General features: G+C 42.2%; 1 protein-coding gene across 2 annotated transcripts in view; it reads left to right on the top strand.

Annotated features, from left to right (window-relative positions):
• Nucleotides 1–17,425, top strand: part of gpd2 (glycerol-3-phosphate dehydrogenase 2 (mitochondrial)) — a 34,719-nt gene that overhangs the window by 4,176 nt on the left and 13,118 nt on the right. The window contains exons 2-12 of one of the 2 annotated variants that reach the window (XM_005919871.3): nt 1,353–1,459; nt 3,721–3,729; nt 6,619–6,790; nt 7,422–7,546; nt 7,694–7,791; nt 8,190–8,353; nt 12,265–12,429; nt 14,666–14,810; nt 15,400–15,593; nt 15,979–16,113; nt 16,194–16,369. In XM_005919871.3, coding sequence (XP_005919933.1) covers nt 1,358–1,459; nt 3,721–3,729; nt 6,619–6,790; nt 7,422–7,546; nt 7,694–7,791; nt 8,190–8,353; nt 12,265–12,429; nt 14,666–14,810; nt 15,400–15,593; nt 15,979–16,113; nt 16,194–16,369 — 1,485 coding nt within the window. In that variant the 5' untranslated portion in view covers nt 1,353–1,357. The remainder of the gene's footprint in view (nt 1–1,352; nt 1,460–3,720; nt 3,730–6,618; nt 6,791–7,421; nt 7,547–7,693; nt 7,792–8,189; nt 8,354–12,264; nt 12,430–14,665; nt 14,811–15,399; nt 15,594–15,978; nt 16,114–16,193; nt 16,370–17,425) is intronic. The other variant, XM_005919872.3, reaches the window with a different exon arrangement.

Here is a 17,425-nt window from a genome sequence, read left to right as displayed (position 1 = left end):
GTCAGTACTGTGTGGTGGTGTGATTGAGAGACCGTATCGCCTGCGGGAAGAAGCTCCTCCTCAGTCTCTCTGTGTTGGTCTTCAGGGAGCGGAATCGCTTTCCTGACCTCAGCAGAGAGAACAGTCCGTTTACCCTACATGTCACATCTCACCTTATAATCTTTAGCTTTGTTTGAAGTTAAACAGGTTTTAGCTGCTATTGCCACGGTTTAGCAGTGTGGAAAGCAAGAAGTTGATCCCAATGCAAGACTCAGGAGACAGAACTTGATAAAATCACAGCTTTATTGCTAGCAGTCCATTAAAAACAAAAGGCCAAAAATATGCTTAACAGGGAACTTACCTGGAGGAAAAGTCAGAGAGTGCTGGACAGTGAAAACACACTTCCATGTGGGGGAGGACGCGACAAAAAACAGAGAGAGACTCTGAAAATAAATCTGCAACAGGTAACTAGGGAGATGGGAAACACCAGGGAACACAACTTACATCAGGTAAAATAGGGAAGGTAAAACTCAATACGAGGTACACAAGACTATCAAAATAAAACAGGAAATGGCTAACACTGAGACGCACTAAGACATGCAGACTTAATGCAAATAAGCAAACATAGAAGCTGTCATCAAAGATAAATCAACCTAAGCGACTTCCTAGGATCAGGTCTGTGTTTGCATGTTTAACAGGACTCAGAAGAGCGCCTGAAACTTGAAGTTTTCACAGCTCTCCTGGTTTTCCTCCACAGTTTGAATGCCCTGCTGGGCAGCAGTTACTTATGAAAGTGTGCTGAATGGTGTTGACGGGCGATCGTAGCTCAAGAGTTGGCAGTTTGTCCTGTAATCGCAAGGTTGCCGGTTCGAGCCCTGGCTCCGACAGTCTTGGTCGTTGTGTCCTTGGGCAAGACACTTCACCCGTTGCCTACGGGTGGTCAGAAGGCCTGGTGGCACCAGTGTCCGGCAGCCTCGCCTCTGTCAGTGCGCCCCAGGATGGCTGTAGCTACAATGTAGCTTGCCATCACCAGTGTGTGAATGACCTTAGGGACCAAGTAAAGCACTATACAATTACATTTACCATTTAATCCTGCTCTGCTGGATACACATAATGATTTTTCCATTCAGGAGGTTTAGCTAACAGTATTTTCCTTATTGATAATTTTGCCAGTTGTTTTTTCCGATACTTTAAATGTCACATGGCGAATAAACTTGTCTCTTTCATCCTGACTTGCAGCATTTGGACCCTCCCACCTTCCCTTTATCTGCATACTACCTCACAGACTGGCATGCCTGGCATGTCAAAAGCCTGCTAACCCAGGTGTCTCTACTCTCTCTCTGTCTCTGTCCTGCCCTGTACCTTCACTGCAGGGCCGATGGCGTTCAGGAGGGCTCTGAAACGGACGGCCCTTGTAGGCGGTGGGGCGGTTGCCACAGCGTTTGGCCTGTCACAGCTGATCGAGTACAGAAAGACACAGGTAAGAAGAAAACTCACTCTAACAAATGTTTGCTTTCAGTTTTGTTTTTGGCTAGGACATCCACGCAGATGTTCTTTCACTTTGCATGGAATAGTTTATAGTTTGTGAGAGCTCCCTCTCCTTAACAAAAGAAAAAGAAGAGGCAGGCATCTGTTTTTTAGGAAGGGAGTGCCATTCAGGGCATGTCCTGTCTAGATGTTGGAATGTGTTTGAGGTCTATTGGGTGTGTTTTCAGTCTTTGTATTTGATGCTTCACTTGCTGCTGTGCAGGAGGTCGTGATTGGACCTTGAGCTGCACAGAAACGGTGATTACAAATAGTATAATCGGCCACAGCAGCATCAGGTTTTACAGTGCTGTTAGGCTGTAAAATGGAAGTAATCACCCTCGCGCTCTGCTTCCTCCACTGGTTCACTGCCTACCCACTCGCCATGGAGGTGTGGCCATTTTAGCATTTGGCCTTTCAACATAAAGGTCAAGTGCCTGTCACTAGCATTTTTTATTTTTTGCTATAATGGGAATATTGACCCCCCCTCTCATTATTATGCTCTTTCCAAGAGTTAAATAAGAAAATTGATACCACTGTCATGTCACTTCTCTGAATATGAAGCTACTTTTAACAACCAACAAACTTAGCATAAAGACTGAAAGTTAGGCCAAAGCCACGGTTCTCAAAGTGTGGCCTGCAGGCCAGTGGCGGTCCCTGGTAATTCGCAAGAATCCTCCGCTGTACATTTAATTCATTCACAGTTTTTATCACGGTCATGAATCATACATGTAGTGTTGAAGAAGAAAGAAAGTTCACTGCCACTGGTTCCATAGAAATCAAGAAGTTAAGCAACAGCCAGGTGCTGCTAAGCAAATTCACTTTATTTTCTCATCTGCAAATGTGAGCACCTCTGAAAGTGCATAAATTCTGTTGTGTGTTAAGTCAATGCCACAATATTCCTACTAACAGACATCGCAGCAAATTAAGCCCAAGGTCAGATCATGTAATACTTGGAGAAAGTGCAAAAAAACGAAGAAATGTTCGTGACAGTAAAATGAGAAAAAAGACTGAACAAGTGTGGCCTGTTTGGAGAGTTGAACAGGAAAAGCCTCTTATCTCTAAAAAAAAAAGAACTTGGCTGTGCAGCTTAGGCTTGCAAAGTTACATCTCAACAAATCACAGGACTTCATAAATGTGCCATATCAACAAAAAGACCTCATACCAGCTGTCAGCACAGTGGTGGAGGGGTCATGATTTGGGCTTGTTTTGCAGCCTCAGAGTATCTTGCAGTCATTAAGCTGACCGACCATGAACTCCTCTGTATACCAAAGTATTCTACAGTCAAATGTGAGACATCTGTCCAACAGCTAAATGTTGGCCAAATTATGTCATGTAATAGGATAATGATCCAAAGCACAGCAGCAACCTTACAAAAAAGCGTCCATTAGCCAAAAGGAAGGATGAAACGATCCACAAAGGGTTAAAATCTAACATGTAATATGTTTGCTCCGACTAGCCATACTAGTGAAGTATGTGAGGATTGACCCACTTTTGTAGCCAGCCTCAAGTGGCCGTTAGAGGAACTGTAGTTCTGAACAACAGCAAGGAAGCATCTTCTTGGACAAGTAGGCTCCAGCCGTCACTCAGAAATACAAGCATCATCCTCGAAGCAGAGAGATTACAAACAGTAAAGTTTTTTAATCCTCTGTTGCCCTCATTTGTGCTCATTCATGAAAACTTTGAGAAGCCCTGGTCCCTGGATTGTACATCTGGTGGAACTGTAGGTCTCTGTGTCCTAATAATGAGCCCATACTTCATGCCTGTATCTCTACTAATGTTGTCCAATGTAGCCAAAAACAGACGTGTCAGGGTATCAATTCCTTCATTTAACTTTGAGCAATAAAAAAAAAGTGCATTATTGTTGTTTTTATTTATTTTTTTCATCCATTTGATGCTTTGCGAATCTTGTGTTTATCCACAGGCGACATCAAAACTCTTCATACAGTAAATGATGATTTAGGATCTTTGAGAACAGCCGGAAAGATAAGAATAGATGATGTCTTTACATTCAAGCCTCCAGTCTCAAGCTTGTCTTCTTCAAAAAAAACCTAAACAGCTGTTCCCACTGACTTTATGACGTGTTTTAGGCTTATTATAGGCATGCCACACAACTACATACCAGGCTTTATTTGACTGCACAACCTAATGTGAACTCTGCTTTGTGTCCCGGTGCGATAATGTCTTCTCTTGCCCGTCGCCGTCCTCTCAACCAAGCGTGGATTGGTAAGCAAGAAGTCGACCCTGATGAAATATAATTATTTTTCACAATAGTTTGTAATCATGCATGCCTCTAATCCCAGTAATTGCAGTGCTGATGAGATGAATGTCCGTCTTGTCTCCTTTAGCAAGGGCACATGGCTTGGAGAAGTTTTCAAGACAGCGGCCGATTGGCTATTAGCGTGGGCCTGGCTGCGCCACTCTTTGACTTAACTTGATTACGTTGGGGAAGGTGGGGGGTTGGGAGCACACACCGTCGCTTAATTCTGCGGTGGTGTTTGTCTATGTGCATCATCAGAAATAGACAATGATTATATCATGGTCTTGTTTGCGGCTGCAGGCTTAAATTACAAAAACGCCTGCTGGTATTTGCAAGTCAAATGCCGCGGTGGCTTCAAAGCAGCTTGATGCAATCATTTAGCTCGAACTGCTAAACAAAAAAAAGAAAATTAATAAATATTTCATTAGAAGAGAAATCCTGCATCCTTGTGTCAGAGATAAGCTGTTTTCTTTTTTATTGTAGATGTGATTATTTCTTCTTTAAATTCATTATTTTGCTAATCAGACAGTGGGCAAAAGCGATGTTAAAAGCCTGCAGTGTGAATTAATTGTATTAATTTTTTATTTTTGTAAAGCTGAGCAGCATGCTGCAGCAGGTGGTAACCCTCCACACTCTTTGATTTGCAACTAATCGCACCAGGAATGTGTTCTGCTTTTTTTTTTTTTTTTTTTTTGTATTAGCAACACTTCACTTGTCGTGGGACATCATAAGCACGTTGTGATTCCACTTTCTGCCAAAAGTAGCTTCATAAGAACAATTTTCAGATTTGAGCCGGAGAGCTCAAAATTTGATTTGTTAAAAATGCCATCTGTAGTCACTTTGGTAACTCGACCATTTTTACAGTCCCCTAATAACTTCTTTCAGTCTTTACCAACCTGAGCCCCTGCAAGAAGATATCTGTAGGTGATGAGCAACATTTTGTTACCAGCACCACACCACCAGCTTGTCGTTATTTACCTACTTATTACTTATTTATTAACAGCTAGCCAACAACATAAAATAATTAACTTCAGTGATTAAAAGGATGATGGGAGAAGTAATAAGAGACTTTTCTTGTAAGTGAAGCGTCAGGGTGATGTAGTAAAAATTGTTAATGTGCCTCAGTTAACTGTGTCTAAGCCTGCAGTCACCCACCTGCTGCTAGCCTGGGCTGCAGGACCTTCCGAGAGCAGCCCATGCTAGCAGCAGGAAGTTGGAAACAAGTGAGGTGGAAAGTAAGATGGCCCACATCTACGTGAAACGCCACGTTCTGCAGGTTTTTGATTGAGAACATCAACTTTTTTAAAGTTGGGGAAAAGTGACATAAGCACTCGACTGGGGAAATACGCAACCATGTTAAACTGCTTAGGCCAGAGCACGACTGTGTGTGCAATGAACTTGCGATCTTGTTGCCTTTGTACTGGGTGCTTCAGAGACAGAGACCACAGTGGAATCGACCGGTGCATGAAGATGGCGATAAAACAGCAATAAGGTGGAGTCGGTCTGCTATCAGTTTTTGACTGAATGGGGTTAAAGTGGCAAATGCATAGAATCTGTTTTCGATAATACAACAACCAAGTGTAGGAAATCAGTGAAACAACATAAATCTTTTGCTTTCTGCATGGACAGAAATTCATAATAACTACTTTCATTCAGAGTTCAGTCAGAACCTCATAGATTTGAAACAGATGTTCCTGCACAAATAGTGACGTAGTTGCTGCAGGACTGCAGTTTAACAGCAAAAAGCCATAGGTGCTCGGCAACCTTACTTTTATATAGGAACGTAACCAGCTGGCAGCCAGTTAAGTCGAGTACAATATTGGAAAGTGATGATATTGTAAGAGAGTTTTGCGACTCAGGCTGATGGCACCGCAGCAGCAATCTCTCTGCATTTATAAATTAGACAGCAGTTATTTGTAAATCTTTGCCAATCTAAGAGCGATTCCAGTCCAAGTTGGACTGTCAGTGTTTGGAGACGGGTTGCATCCCACCAGGCGACCTGTGCAGGTGTTTAGTAAACAAAAAATGTTGCACATTCAAGCCCTGCGGTGTTTACCCGACTGATTGAGTCATAATTGTTGTTACGTGGCAGAAGTTTCCACATATTTTCGTGACATTTACCATGCAGTTTCATTGCTGAAGAACGTAACTGGCTATGTCAAAAAGCTTTCAGGTACAGATGCAGTGTTGCTACAATTTTGCTCAAGAAAAGGCGAGCAGTAGGTTTTTATCCCTATTTTATCAACTGCTTATTTACTAACTATAAAGTACTCAAAGGAGCAGTATAATATTGGATATACTCACATAAAATAGCCTTATTTGTGCTGCAATTACATAATTACTTTTCTATATGTGGTATAGTCACTTGGGTTGTGCAACATTAAAATAATAAACAGCCGGTTTGTTCACGAGAATCTGCAGGTTTTCAGGTTCAGCATGTTGTAGAAACTCCTTTTAGCCAATTAAGAGCAATGATCATCCATCAAGTCATAACTGTTTTCCCATACATACATTATATTCCATCCGCCACATTGCTTATTATACTGTAAACATGTCTTACAGTAATCTCATTACACAGTCAATCCAAATGCATAATGTATTGAAATGATTGCAAGTCATTATGCATTATGTCCCATGCCACTCTGAGGTGATTATGGTGCGAGCATCATGTCCTCGCAGTGTGCTTATAATGTTTCAAACGCACCTCAAGGAAAGTGTTGCTACGTTTTCTTTTAATTTAACGTCTAACATAGAAAAGCTAGCTGATTCGCATTCATTACAAAGAGCCCGTGTCTCTTTAAAGCCTCGTGCTCTTTGTGTTCGTGCTGATCCATGTGCGTGTCTGTCACATCCAGGCTCGTTTGGCCCAAGTGGCGGCAGAAGCAGAGCTGAAGGTTCCCTTCATCGATGAGCTCCCCTCTCGGCAGGCGCAGCTCGCAGCGCTGACAAACACAGAGGAGTTCGACGTTCTGGTTGTCGGAGGAGGGGCCACGGGGGCAGGATGTGCCTTAGACGCTGTCACACGCAGTAAGCCCGCCATCAGCAGGGTGTCTCTGCTTTCAGGTTTCACTAGGCTTTGGAAGTGTTCTCACTGAATCATGGTCGAAGGTTTATGATGGTCCTGTACTCTATGCTTCAGTTTTTTAAGAGGTTCTTCTAGATTCTGCAACACTGCAAAATGGACTGGTTCTCATATCGCTTATGTCCTATTCACCGATTTACACACACATCCATAGAAGCACTGCTTTCAACATCTAAATCCACGAATATTTACTTTACTTACTTTAGGGTTTTCCTATAGGTGGTAGTACCTGGTACCAGGTACTTTTAAGTTCATTTCAGGTCTTATTATGTATTTAAAAGCCATCACTCCTACAGGTTTATAGATTCACTGCGAGCTGATGAAGCTCATTTATCGCAGATCAGACTTTGAAGTTAATAGGTCAGAACAACATTTTTCACTTGTATTGATAATAACCGGATTCATCAGAGCGAAGAGCCGTCTGTTTATTTGTTTTTTCCCTTGAAGTTTTCGGGTGACATATAAGCTAATCGTCTGTAAGGTTTAGGTTTTATATAAGTTTAAGTTTTAGAGTAAGAAAGAAACAAGGCTCTTCTTAATACAGTTATCATTAAGGCGCTGTGTCATTTTCCCCAGACCTTAAGACTGCTCTCGTTGAGAGAAGCGACTTCTCTTCTGGAACGAGCAGCCGAAGCACCAAGCTCATCCACGGTGGAGTCCGCTATCTGCAGAAGGCCATCATGAAGCTGGACTACGAGCAGGTTACTCTGTGCTGCACCTTCGGCTTATTGAGATGCTCCTCTCTCACCATCATCTTTTTGGATTAGACACACTTTTATTGTCATTTCAGTCTCACTAACAGAGCACATCAGTAGGAAAAAATATATATATATATTTTTTTATAACAGTACATGATGGTGAAAGAGGCCCTCCATGAGCGAGCCAACCTGCTGGAGATTGCACCTCACCTGTCTGCGCCGTTACCCATCATGCTTCCTGTTTACAAGTAAGATTTAGAACAAGGTTTTTTGGTTAAATATGGGCGTTTATGAGGGGGATTCATCTTCAGTTGGTCTGTGTCATCTTCCCTGGGTAGCAGCTGCTCTGTGAGACTACAGTAGGGGTGTATAAATGCCTGTCGGTTCAACATCTATTACTCTTTTTGTTCTTTGTAGCTATTTGTTGAGCAAACCTAAGTTTTGAGTAAATGTAGCCACGTTTTGATGATGACTGGGGTAAGGACAAAACCTGCCTTGTTTAACCAGCTGATAATTTGTTTAATACCTGTCTGAAGGAAAAATAGATTTTTGCATCTATGTGGTGACGTAAAATTGACCAAAAAACAAGATTTTGTATCCAAATATTTAAGTAGACAGAACTTAAATCACTGTGTTTGCCTCACAGATGGTGGCAGTTGCCTTACTACTGGGCAGGGATCAAGATGTACGACTTGGTGGCGGGGATCCAGTGCCTGAAGAGCAGCTACGTCCTCAGCAAGACGAAGGCCTTGGAGCTCTTCCCCATGCTGAAGAAGGACAAGTTGGTGGGGGCCATCGTGTACTACGACGGTGAGCTCACGGCTCCGTTATTGTTGGGGTTTTTTACGCCAGCAGAGCTGTTTGTTTCATCCGCGCTGCAATGCGTTTTCAGTTATCCAAACAGCATGCTTTGTTTGCTTATTTGTTACTCATCTCTTTTATTTTGTGTAAACATGAAAAGACAGCTGAGTCAGTCTTGCCCTTTCCCCGCCGTCTTCCTCTCCTGCAGCAAAGATTTACAATAGCAATGGCTTGATGGAAATTTGCGTGAACATGAGGTTTTATAGAGCAGCTCTGTAACCGCTATTTAAACGCCTGACAGCAGCAAACGTGATGACAGGTCTTGAAATCTTTTTCAGAAGCACCCATTGACTTCTGGGGTGTTGAAACATCAACGTGAGCATTCACGAGATGACTAAACAGATAGGAGGGAATGAAAAAATATGTTATTTGGACTGACCTTTTCTGCTTATGAAAAACAGGATATCTAACCCTTGTAGGCGTCTAAATAGCTCATATTAAATTGTCAAATGCAAAAACACAGGTGTGATGTATATAACTAAATATAGTATTTCTTTCTTTCTGGTTGTATATTTGCTGAAACAAAACCTACAAAAAGCTTGCAGTAGCTGCAGAACAACATGTTTAAGTTTTCTGTGAATTGAATCTGTTGATGGCTGTCTACACTAGGAGCCGCTGAAAGGCTATTTGAAGTACTCATTTAGTAGTCTTAAGAGCTTGAAAAGAAGGCGACAGGATTGCTTTAATTTTTTTCCAAGAGGTTTCTTTAGCTCTAAAGTAAAAGATCTTCAAAACACCCAAAGATGTCCAGTCACCAACTCTTAAGACTACCATGACCACAATGACTGAGAACCTAGACTCACATAATCATGTGCAACTTAACTCTGACCCGACCTGATAAAGCTTCTGTATTTTACAAAGTTACATTATTCAGACAAAGGTTCCGAAAATACACCTGTTAACACATTCAACACTGACCGTTCATGTACTCTTTGTATTCATGTGAGTAGGAAGAAATTGGCTGGTAGCTTGTGGAAAGAATAAGAGAGGACTAATAGCAATGGCAAAAAGTGAGACTATAGATTATAGATTTTATTTTTGAATTTTTTTGGCCTGGAAGGAGGAGAAGTTGAGTGAGAGCTTTGGGAGTCATCTCATAGAGCCATCAGTGACCCTAACCTGCAGATTTAGTCGTAGCCTCTCGGTTTCTAACATGTTCTGTTGCTTTAAGTTCAGTTTGGTGTCGCTGACTTTTCAATGTTTAGCATTTCTGAAACTTTTACCAGCGTCAAGCTTTAGTTAACAGTTGATATCTTAGCTGTTACCAAGAGTAGAACGTTAAATGATAGCTAGCTAGTACATGTCTATTTGCCACCGAGTGAGCATGAAATCACAAATGGTATGTGAGCCCAGCGGTAATATTTTGGCAAAAAGAGTTTCACGCCCACAAATCTAAAAAACTGCAGCATTTTCAAAACTTTTAGTTTTAGTTTTGCTCGGTTAGTTGTGATCAGAAGTTTATATCCACTCATAATTGACATGAATGTTGTGGAAAACTTTAGGCTTTTATTTATTTATTTGAACTGTTCCATTATCAGGGTGGAATGATTGTACAGCACACATTTTAATGGCTTTAAAAAACAAGATTTGGGTGCACATTGAACAACTCATTTAAATATTTTAATAAGTGGTGCAGAAGAGTTTTGACAGCACTTATTGACCAGTGCTGAGAACAAAGTGAAAGTCTAAAGAACTCAGTGAAGATCTAAGAAGGACAAATGTAGATTTACACCACCTGTGAAAGTCTCTTGAAGTCATTTCTAAACAAATGCAGATTCCAGGCTCATCAGTTCAAACATTTTTACATGAGTACAAACTATTCAGATTTGTCACCACTTTGCCGAGTCCTGTAAGAAGACCCAAACTGCCACCCTCAGATGACAGGAAATCGGTTAGGATGTTAAAGAATAACCCAGAAACCACCAAGGCTCAAACCTGCCATGAAAAACTGTTGAATGAAAACTCTTGGAAGTGAGTTTTATATCACCATGAACTGAGAGGGTGCTAACCAAGAAAGAAGCCCCTGCTCCAAAATCAACACCTTCAAGCCCAACTGAAATCTGCAGCAGCCCACATGGACAAGCCAAAAAGTTTTATGGTCAGACAAAGCAAATATTGAGCCATTTCACCACAACGACAAGATGTAGGTTTGGAGGAGTAAAGATGAGGCTTTCAAACCTAAGAACAACATACCAGCTGTCAAGCATGGTGGTGGTAACATCATGCTCTGGGGCTGTTTTGCTGCCAGTGGTACTGGTACACTGCACAAATTGGTTGGAATAATAAAGAAGGAATTTCTTCAACTTCACCGGGAACCAACAGCTAGATTGTTGAAACTCGGACACAGTTGGGTGGATGTATTTGAACTGCGTGTTTATTTTTGACCTTGTGTTGATTAGAAGAAATCCTAAATAACATCAAGCTTGTACTTCCAGTTCTTGTTTTAAACAGTTCCATGAAATCCTTAAAAGCCCCAAATTACTATGAGATTGATGCCAGTGTGAGTAAACTACTAAACACAGCAGTAGTAAAAATTAAACGCCTTTAAAATACAATCTGTCTTTCTTCAGTTCATAGACATATTTTTAGCTGTGCTGTTCAAAACCTGTACGAGTACAGACAAAGAAGCAAAAAGCAATTTATTCTTTACATAAAAACATACTTTATGCTAAGAATTTAAATCAGGTAAAGTTTACGACCAACTTTCTCTTTTATTCACATTTAAACACAAATAGTGCAAATCTGAAATATACTTCAGGAAACATGTAGGGATGGTATCATTAAGCCAAACAGCAGATTAGAGAATGCAGGCCTCGGATGCAGCTCTGCCCGAGGCCTTCACATCTCCACTGGTGCCGAACAAAATGTGTTGACAGACTGGTAGGATGCCCCCTCTACCCCCGCGGCGCTAAAGGTTGCGTGTTTGCCTTTTCACCACGAAGGAGAACCAAACATATGCTGAGCGTCCAGCTGAGTGTGAGGAGCCTTGTGCCTCTGGCGTCCTTTCCGTTCCGCCGCCGAAAATAACAACGGCGTATCTGCGGGTGATGTGTTTTCCACTGCTGGCTTCGCTGAGTATGGGCTCGTTGTGTTCACTCACAACAGGCTGTTTTTTTGTTTGTTTGTTTTATTTTAATTGGAGAAATGACACTACTTACAGGTTGCTGATGTTTGTCTTTATCATAATTTTACTATGAAATAAAATACGATATCCATTAATATCCGTTTATTTCTTCAGCACAGTAAGGAGCACTTACCTGAAGTTTTATTTATCCATTTAAAATACTTTTACTCTTAAGTGATCAGAGGTTCCTGCCTGCAGACTGAGAAAATGGAAGAGCGTTTTCCAGAGCAGCATATGTTTGATTTTCACCTCCTCACCATCCTCCCATCATCTGCTCTGAAGGGGTGGGGGCTGGGGGCCAGGGTGATGGGGAGGGGGGGGAGGGGTGGGCCGTCTTTTCTCCAATTATGCCGTCTGGAACAATCACGCCCGTGACATTTCGAAATATGACCTTCTCTCCCGGCGGTGTAGAGCGCAGAGCAGCAGCGGCGGCGGCGTCACCGGTCGGAGCGGGTGAGCAGCAGCAGCTATTTCTCCCACTTCCTTGGTTACTGCCGCTGCCACCAGCAACAGCAGACACTCCTTTATTGTCACAGACACACACCAAATGTTGGGCCTAATCCACTTACGCCGAGCTGGCTGGCTGCTGTATTATATATATATGCATTCCTCAAATACTTCCCCTAGGTACAAATTCTCCTATCCATGTGAGAAATCCAGCTAAATGCCTATAAAAAGGCACAAATTACCTCTTCCTTCCATCTTGTTCATGTCCTTCTTTTCTGTCCTGCTTCAGGTCAGCACAATGATGCCCGTATGAACCTGGCCATCGCCCTCAGTGCCGCCCGCTACGGCGCCGCCATCGCAAACTACACCGAGGTGATTCACCTGCTGAAGAAAAAGGACCCGCAGAGCGGCAGAGAGAAGGTGTGCGGTGCCCGCTGCAGGGACGTCATCACAGGTGAGGGATGCGGGCGGCGAGATGGCGCTCTAAAGTTTAATTTTTTCCATCCAAAAGTGTCTCTGAGCTCCTAAAGCACAGGTTAGAAAGATCATCCTGACCCTGAAGGTTTAGACTTCCTCCAACACCATAAAAAGAGAAGATGAAATAATCATTTAAAAAGGCCAAGCTGTGTTGTGCCGCTTCAAACTGTTGCATCAGTCTACATGGAGACTGACATTAAAAAAGCTTTTTAAACATTAGGATTAAATATATTTATGAAAAATCCCTGGAAGTGAGGATGGAAAGGGTCAGCTCTATACCTGCTATATACCTGAAGACCACCATGTAACCATAACAACGGCATGTCCATTTAATCTCTTTCTATTAACTTCTCATTAACACCATAGAGCCAGGGTTAATAACTTAAGTTCACTCTTCTCGCTTTTTGGAAAAACATGTCATATTGAGCTCAAATACGCCCCCTATGGTGGGAGCGGGAAAATCAGAAACCCCCAATTTCACCTTCACTGTGGATTGCTTTTTTTTTTTCTCCCACCCATTCATCACCTTTCAGGTTTCTTGTGTGACATCATGCGCACATTGATCAATAGTTATCCACCATAGTGAACATTAAAAATGTGCACCAACAACCAGTTGGTGAGTAGTTCCTGGAGGTTTCTGGCAGTTGGTGCAAACACTTGCCATCTACTCATTAAACGGCAGCCAGAAACAAACAGTTTCCTTTAAAGTAAAATTTGGATCTACACAGCCAACACGTTTCAAAAGGTGCAACTTTTACTTTGAAAGCAAAAGATCTCCATCACTTCCACTAGGAGAGTAGCTGGCAAATGCTTGCAGATAAGTCGATGTCCTCCTAACAATAGTTTCCTGGTGTCCAAGACATTGTATACGTCTTTGCAAGTACCTCTTAAAAGGTTGATTCTGTTCATCTGGACGTGGCGTTTTCAGTGGGAGAAACGTTTCGTCACTCATCCAAGTGACTTCTTCAGTCTCAGCTGACTGCAGGTTTCCAATCTTATAAACAGTATATTTGCATAATGACTGAAACCAGCCCACTGAATGAACAATGGGCTATGAGGTCAATTCCTTGATCATTAATATGCAAATTTTCATGACCATTGATCAACAACCACTGATTAAAGTCCATAGATCAATGGCCATGAGTGCCATTCACAGTGGGAGTGGCTGCAATCACAGCATTGTTAGATGGCAAAAGATGTACCCTTAAGGCTCCTCCTCCATTCATAGATGTTCTTTACCTTTTCACGTAAATGGCCTCCTTGACTGTCCTCAGGCTCAGTCTTTCAGAATTTACTTACCTGGTTGGCTGAGCATGCATCAAGACATATTTGCAAGTAGTATCACCTTGCCACCTTGCCTGAACATCTAGAACTACAGTGTCACATGTTCAAAATGGCAGACAAGTTGAAGCCAAGCATTCGCATGATTGCAAAAACTGAATTCCACGTCTAATTGGCTTTCGCTTTATTTGCGTGTGACGTCGGCTCAGGAGGTAGAGCAGGTCATGTCTTCCCCCTGTGCATCCATCGGAGTGTGAGCATGTGAATGTTAGGTTCAAAGCACTCAGACGTAGGAAAAAAACACTTCTGTAAATGTGTGTCAAAGGGTCAGTGACACTTGTATTAAGAGGCGCTCAAACAGAGGAGAAAAGCGCTACAATTAGAGCCAAATATTTGTGCACTGCAGTCCACAGAGAAGTTAAAATATAAATAAAAAAGTCTCATCGTGTCCAGCTGTAGCACTTCAGGTCATTAATAACAGTTATATTATAAACTACAAGCCTTACATTAGATTATTAATGAATAAGTTATAGTAATACTTCAAAGCTTATAAAGGAAATTCCCATTATCTTGTTGCTGTTTTTCTTGTTTCTGCCTCTGATGTTTTCTGCAGCTATATCTACAGCTTCCTTTTATTTGAGTTATGTATTGTTCTTAATGACCATGAAGGCTTCTAAAAGGATTTTTTTTGGGTAAATGCATTATTGTAAATTAAGTAGAAATGAATGTGTATAGCAAATAATATATACACAGGCAGGATGGTGCTGCAGTGGTGTGAAATAAAAAAGGAAAAACTCAATTTAATTGTGATAAGAAGCTGCTGTTTGCATTAAGAAGCCAGTGAACGGTTCCTCCCACATTATTGTTTGCTTATTTTTTGTATTTGATGTCTTTCTTAATCGAATCTGTCAACGTCTCGCTCGTCTTCACAGGGCAGGAATTTGACGTGAGGGCCAAGTGTGTGATCAACGCCACCGGACCGTTCACAGACGCTCTGAGGAAGATGGACAACCAGGAGGCCTCGAACATCTGCCAGCCCAGTGCTGGAGTTCACATCGTCATCCCCGGATACTACAGGTCTGACATAATAATGCCAAAAACAACCAAAGCTGTTCCTGTTGTTTTCTTTTTCTCTTCCATTAACATGTATAGTAGTTCCTGTGTTTTCTCATTCCTGTGTGTAAATACTAAGCTAGCCAAACTATTATCTGACCTCCGCCTACATACATAGGACAATCTTCTCCGGTTAAGATACAGCCGAGTGGCAGAGTGGTTTTGTTGAAGTCGGAGGTTTTAAAGTTCAGCTAAGCTTATTGAGTGAAACCCGAGGGAGCGCGAGCCCTTTGAACAGAAATGCCAACCACCTAATTTTCTTCCTCCTGCTCACTTATTCTCATCTTCCTCCTGCTGCTATCTACCCCCACCCACATACTCCCGTGCCTCCTCTACCTCTTCCATATCTGTGTTCATTTGTCTCCTGCTCAGTTTGGCCCTCATCTCCTCATTTTTAGTGCCACCATTCCTTCTTTTCCTCCTGTTTTCCTCAATTTTTTTGCGCCACTCTCCTTTTTTATTTCAATAAACCGCACAGACTCCTGGTACTTCTATTACGAGTGGTATATTTAATAATAAGAAATCCTCCTTTTTTCCCTTCTCCTTGGCACAGTCCTGACAACATGGGTCTCCTCGATCCAGCCACCAGCGATGGTCGTGTCATCTTCTTCCTGCCGTGGGAGAACATGACCATCGCCGGAACAACCGACACCCCCACTAGTGTGACAGCCCACCCAATCCCAGGGGAGGACGACATCAACTTCATCCTGAGGGAGGTCCGCAATTATCTCAGCCCTGATGTAGAAGGTACAGGAGCGCTTTGTGATGAATTTTTGAGTAGCCTGCTTTTTATTTTTTACCAAGTGTCTGCTTCACATGGAGCCACATGCTGATATGGTGACTGAATCTGCAGTTTTAAAGGTTTTTTTTAATGACTGACTCACAGGTTTGGGCATTCAGTGATGCATTGGGGAAGGGTAGGTAATCGTAATCTCATCTTTTTGGGTAGAGCAGCGAGTTTCTAGTCAGAAAGATTGCTCTTAAGGGTCTTAAATCAAATCTTGTTGTGCTTGGAGTCCCTCAGGGATTCATTCTTGGCCCACAGTTGAATATAGAGTTGTTAGCTCTATATTCTCCTCTTTGGCTCCTTCTTTAATAAACATGACATGGTGTGACATTTTTGTGTCTGCAGTGCGTCGAGGAGACGTGTTGGCAGCGTGGAGCGGCATACGTCCCCTAGTGACGGACCCCAGCTCCAAAGACACCCAGTCCATCTGCAGGAACCACATCGTCAGCATCAGTGACAGCGGACTGATCACAATCGCTGGTGAGCTGGCCTCAATCTGTTTGATCATCTTTAATGAGAGGTACCTGTGATGGATTTTAAAACACAGCTTTGGTGTTCAGGTGGGAAATGGACCACCTACAGATCTATGGCTGAAGAGACCCTGGACGCAACAATTAAGGCCCACCGCCTCTCAGCTGACTCCTGCAAGACTGTTGGTCTGATGCTGGAGGGAGCCAAGGGGTGGACGCCGACCCTTTACATCCGCCTGGTGCAGGACTACGGCCTGGAGAAAGAGGTCAGATGTTACGTTACTGCAGCTGGTCATTAAAGCCTAATACTGTACTGTTTACTATTAAAGCTCAGCAGGTTTTTAAGCACAGCTGCTGATCCATGGCTCTTTTCCTTTCATTTCCTCTGCTTCTGCTTTCCTTCTGTTACCGAGTTGCTTCCAGCAGCCTAAAGCAGTCCTACTCGGCAGGTTTGATACTTTATACATGTTAGCCTTAATTTCTCAAACAGTGGCCTTTTCTTACATTAACCCCAAAGCATACTAGGCCTTTATTTAAAGTTTCCTTCTCTTGTACATTTTATCAGACGTGCCAAAGAAGTGTGTCGTTGTGGACCGGAGAGTTGAGTTTCTTATGATTTTATGCTTTATGTGCAGTTTTGTTTCTTCTTTTGGCAAACTTATGATCCAAGCTGCAAAAAACTGATAAATAAGCCCCATAATTTACCACCACATCTTCAAATCTCTTCTTATGCTACATCTGTTTATTGTGAATTACCCAACAGTGGGACTAATATAGACCATCTTATCTTATCTTAGCTTTCATTTGAGCATCAGTCTAAACCTTGAAAATGTTAAATTGATATATAGGTGCCTTTTGTCCTTTACAATTATAGCTGGTTCATCGATGAAGCTCTACTTCTGATTGTTGTCAAAATGCAACACTCTCTGATGTTTTCATATTAACAGCTTTCATTTAAAAGGCTGAAAGACTTTTATCTGAAAAGTTTGGTAAAATGGCAAAGTCAAACTTGTGAAGCTGTACTGGTGGAAGAGGAAGAATTAGAGGTCAGGGAAACATTCACCACTTCCTTTTTCCCGCCTTCGATTGTCTAATTAGTGAGCTCATGTGTACTGTAGCCTCAGTTTCCTGTTTGTAGTTGACAGACGTGTCACCCGGTGTGGTCTTCTGCTGCTGATGCGTCTCATCAGCAGCAGAAGACCACACCCCTCTGTAGGACTGCTCGATTATGGCAAAAATGATAATCACGATTATTTTCACTGAAATTGAGATCTCGATTATTTGACGATATTTATTTAACCCTTTAACCCTTTAAGACCTAC

The sequence above is a fragment of the Haplochromis burtoni genome, unplaced genomic scaffold, assembly GCF_018398535.1.
Source record: "Haplochromis burtoni strain Fernald_Lab_line unplaced genomic scaffold, NCSU_Asbu1 Contig_39, whole genome shotgun sequence".
NCBI classification, from domain to species: domain Eukaryota; kingdom Metazoa; phylum Chordata; class Actinopteri; order Cichliformes; family Cichlidae; genus Haplochromis; species Haplochromis burtoni.
The sequence above is the reverse complement of the archived record's forward strand: the minus strand, read 5'-3'. Positions and strand labels throughout refer to the sequence as shown.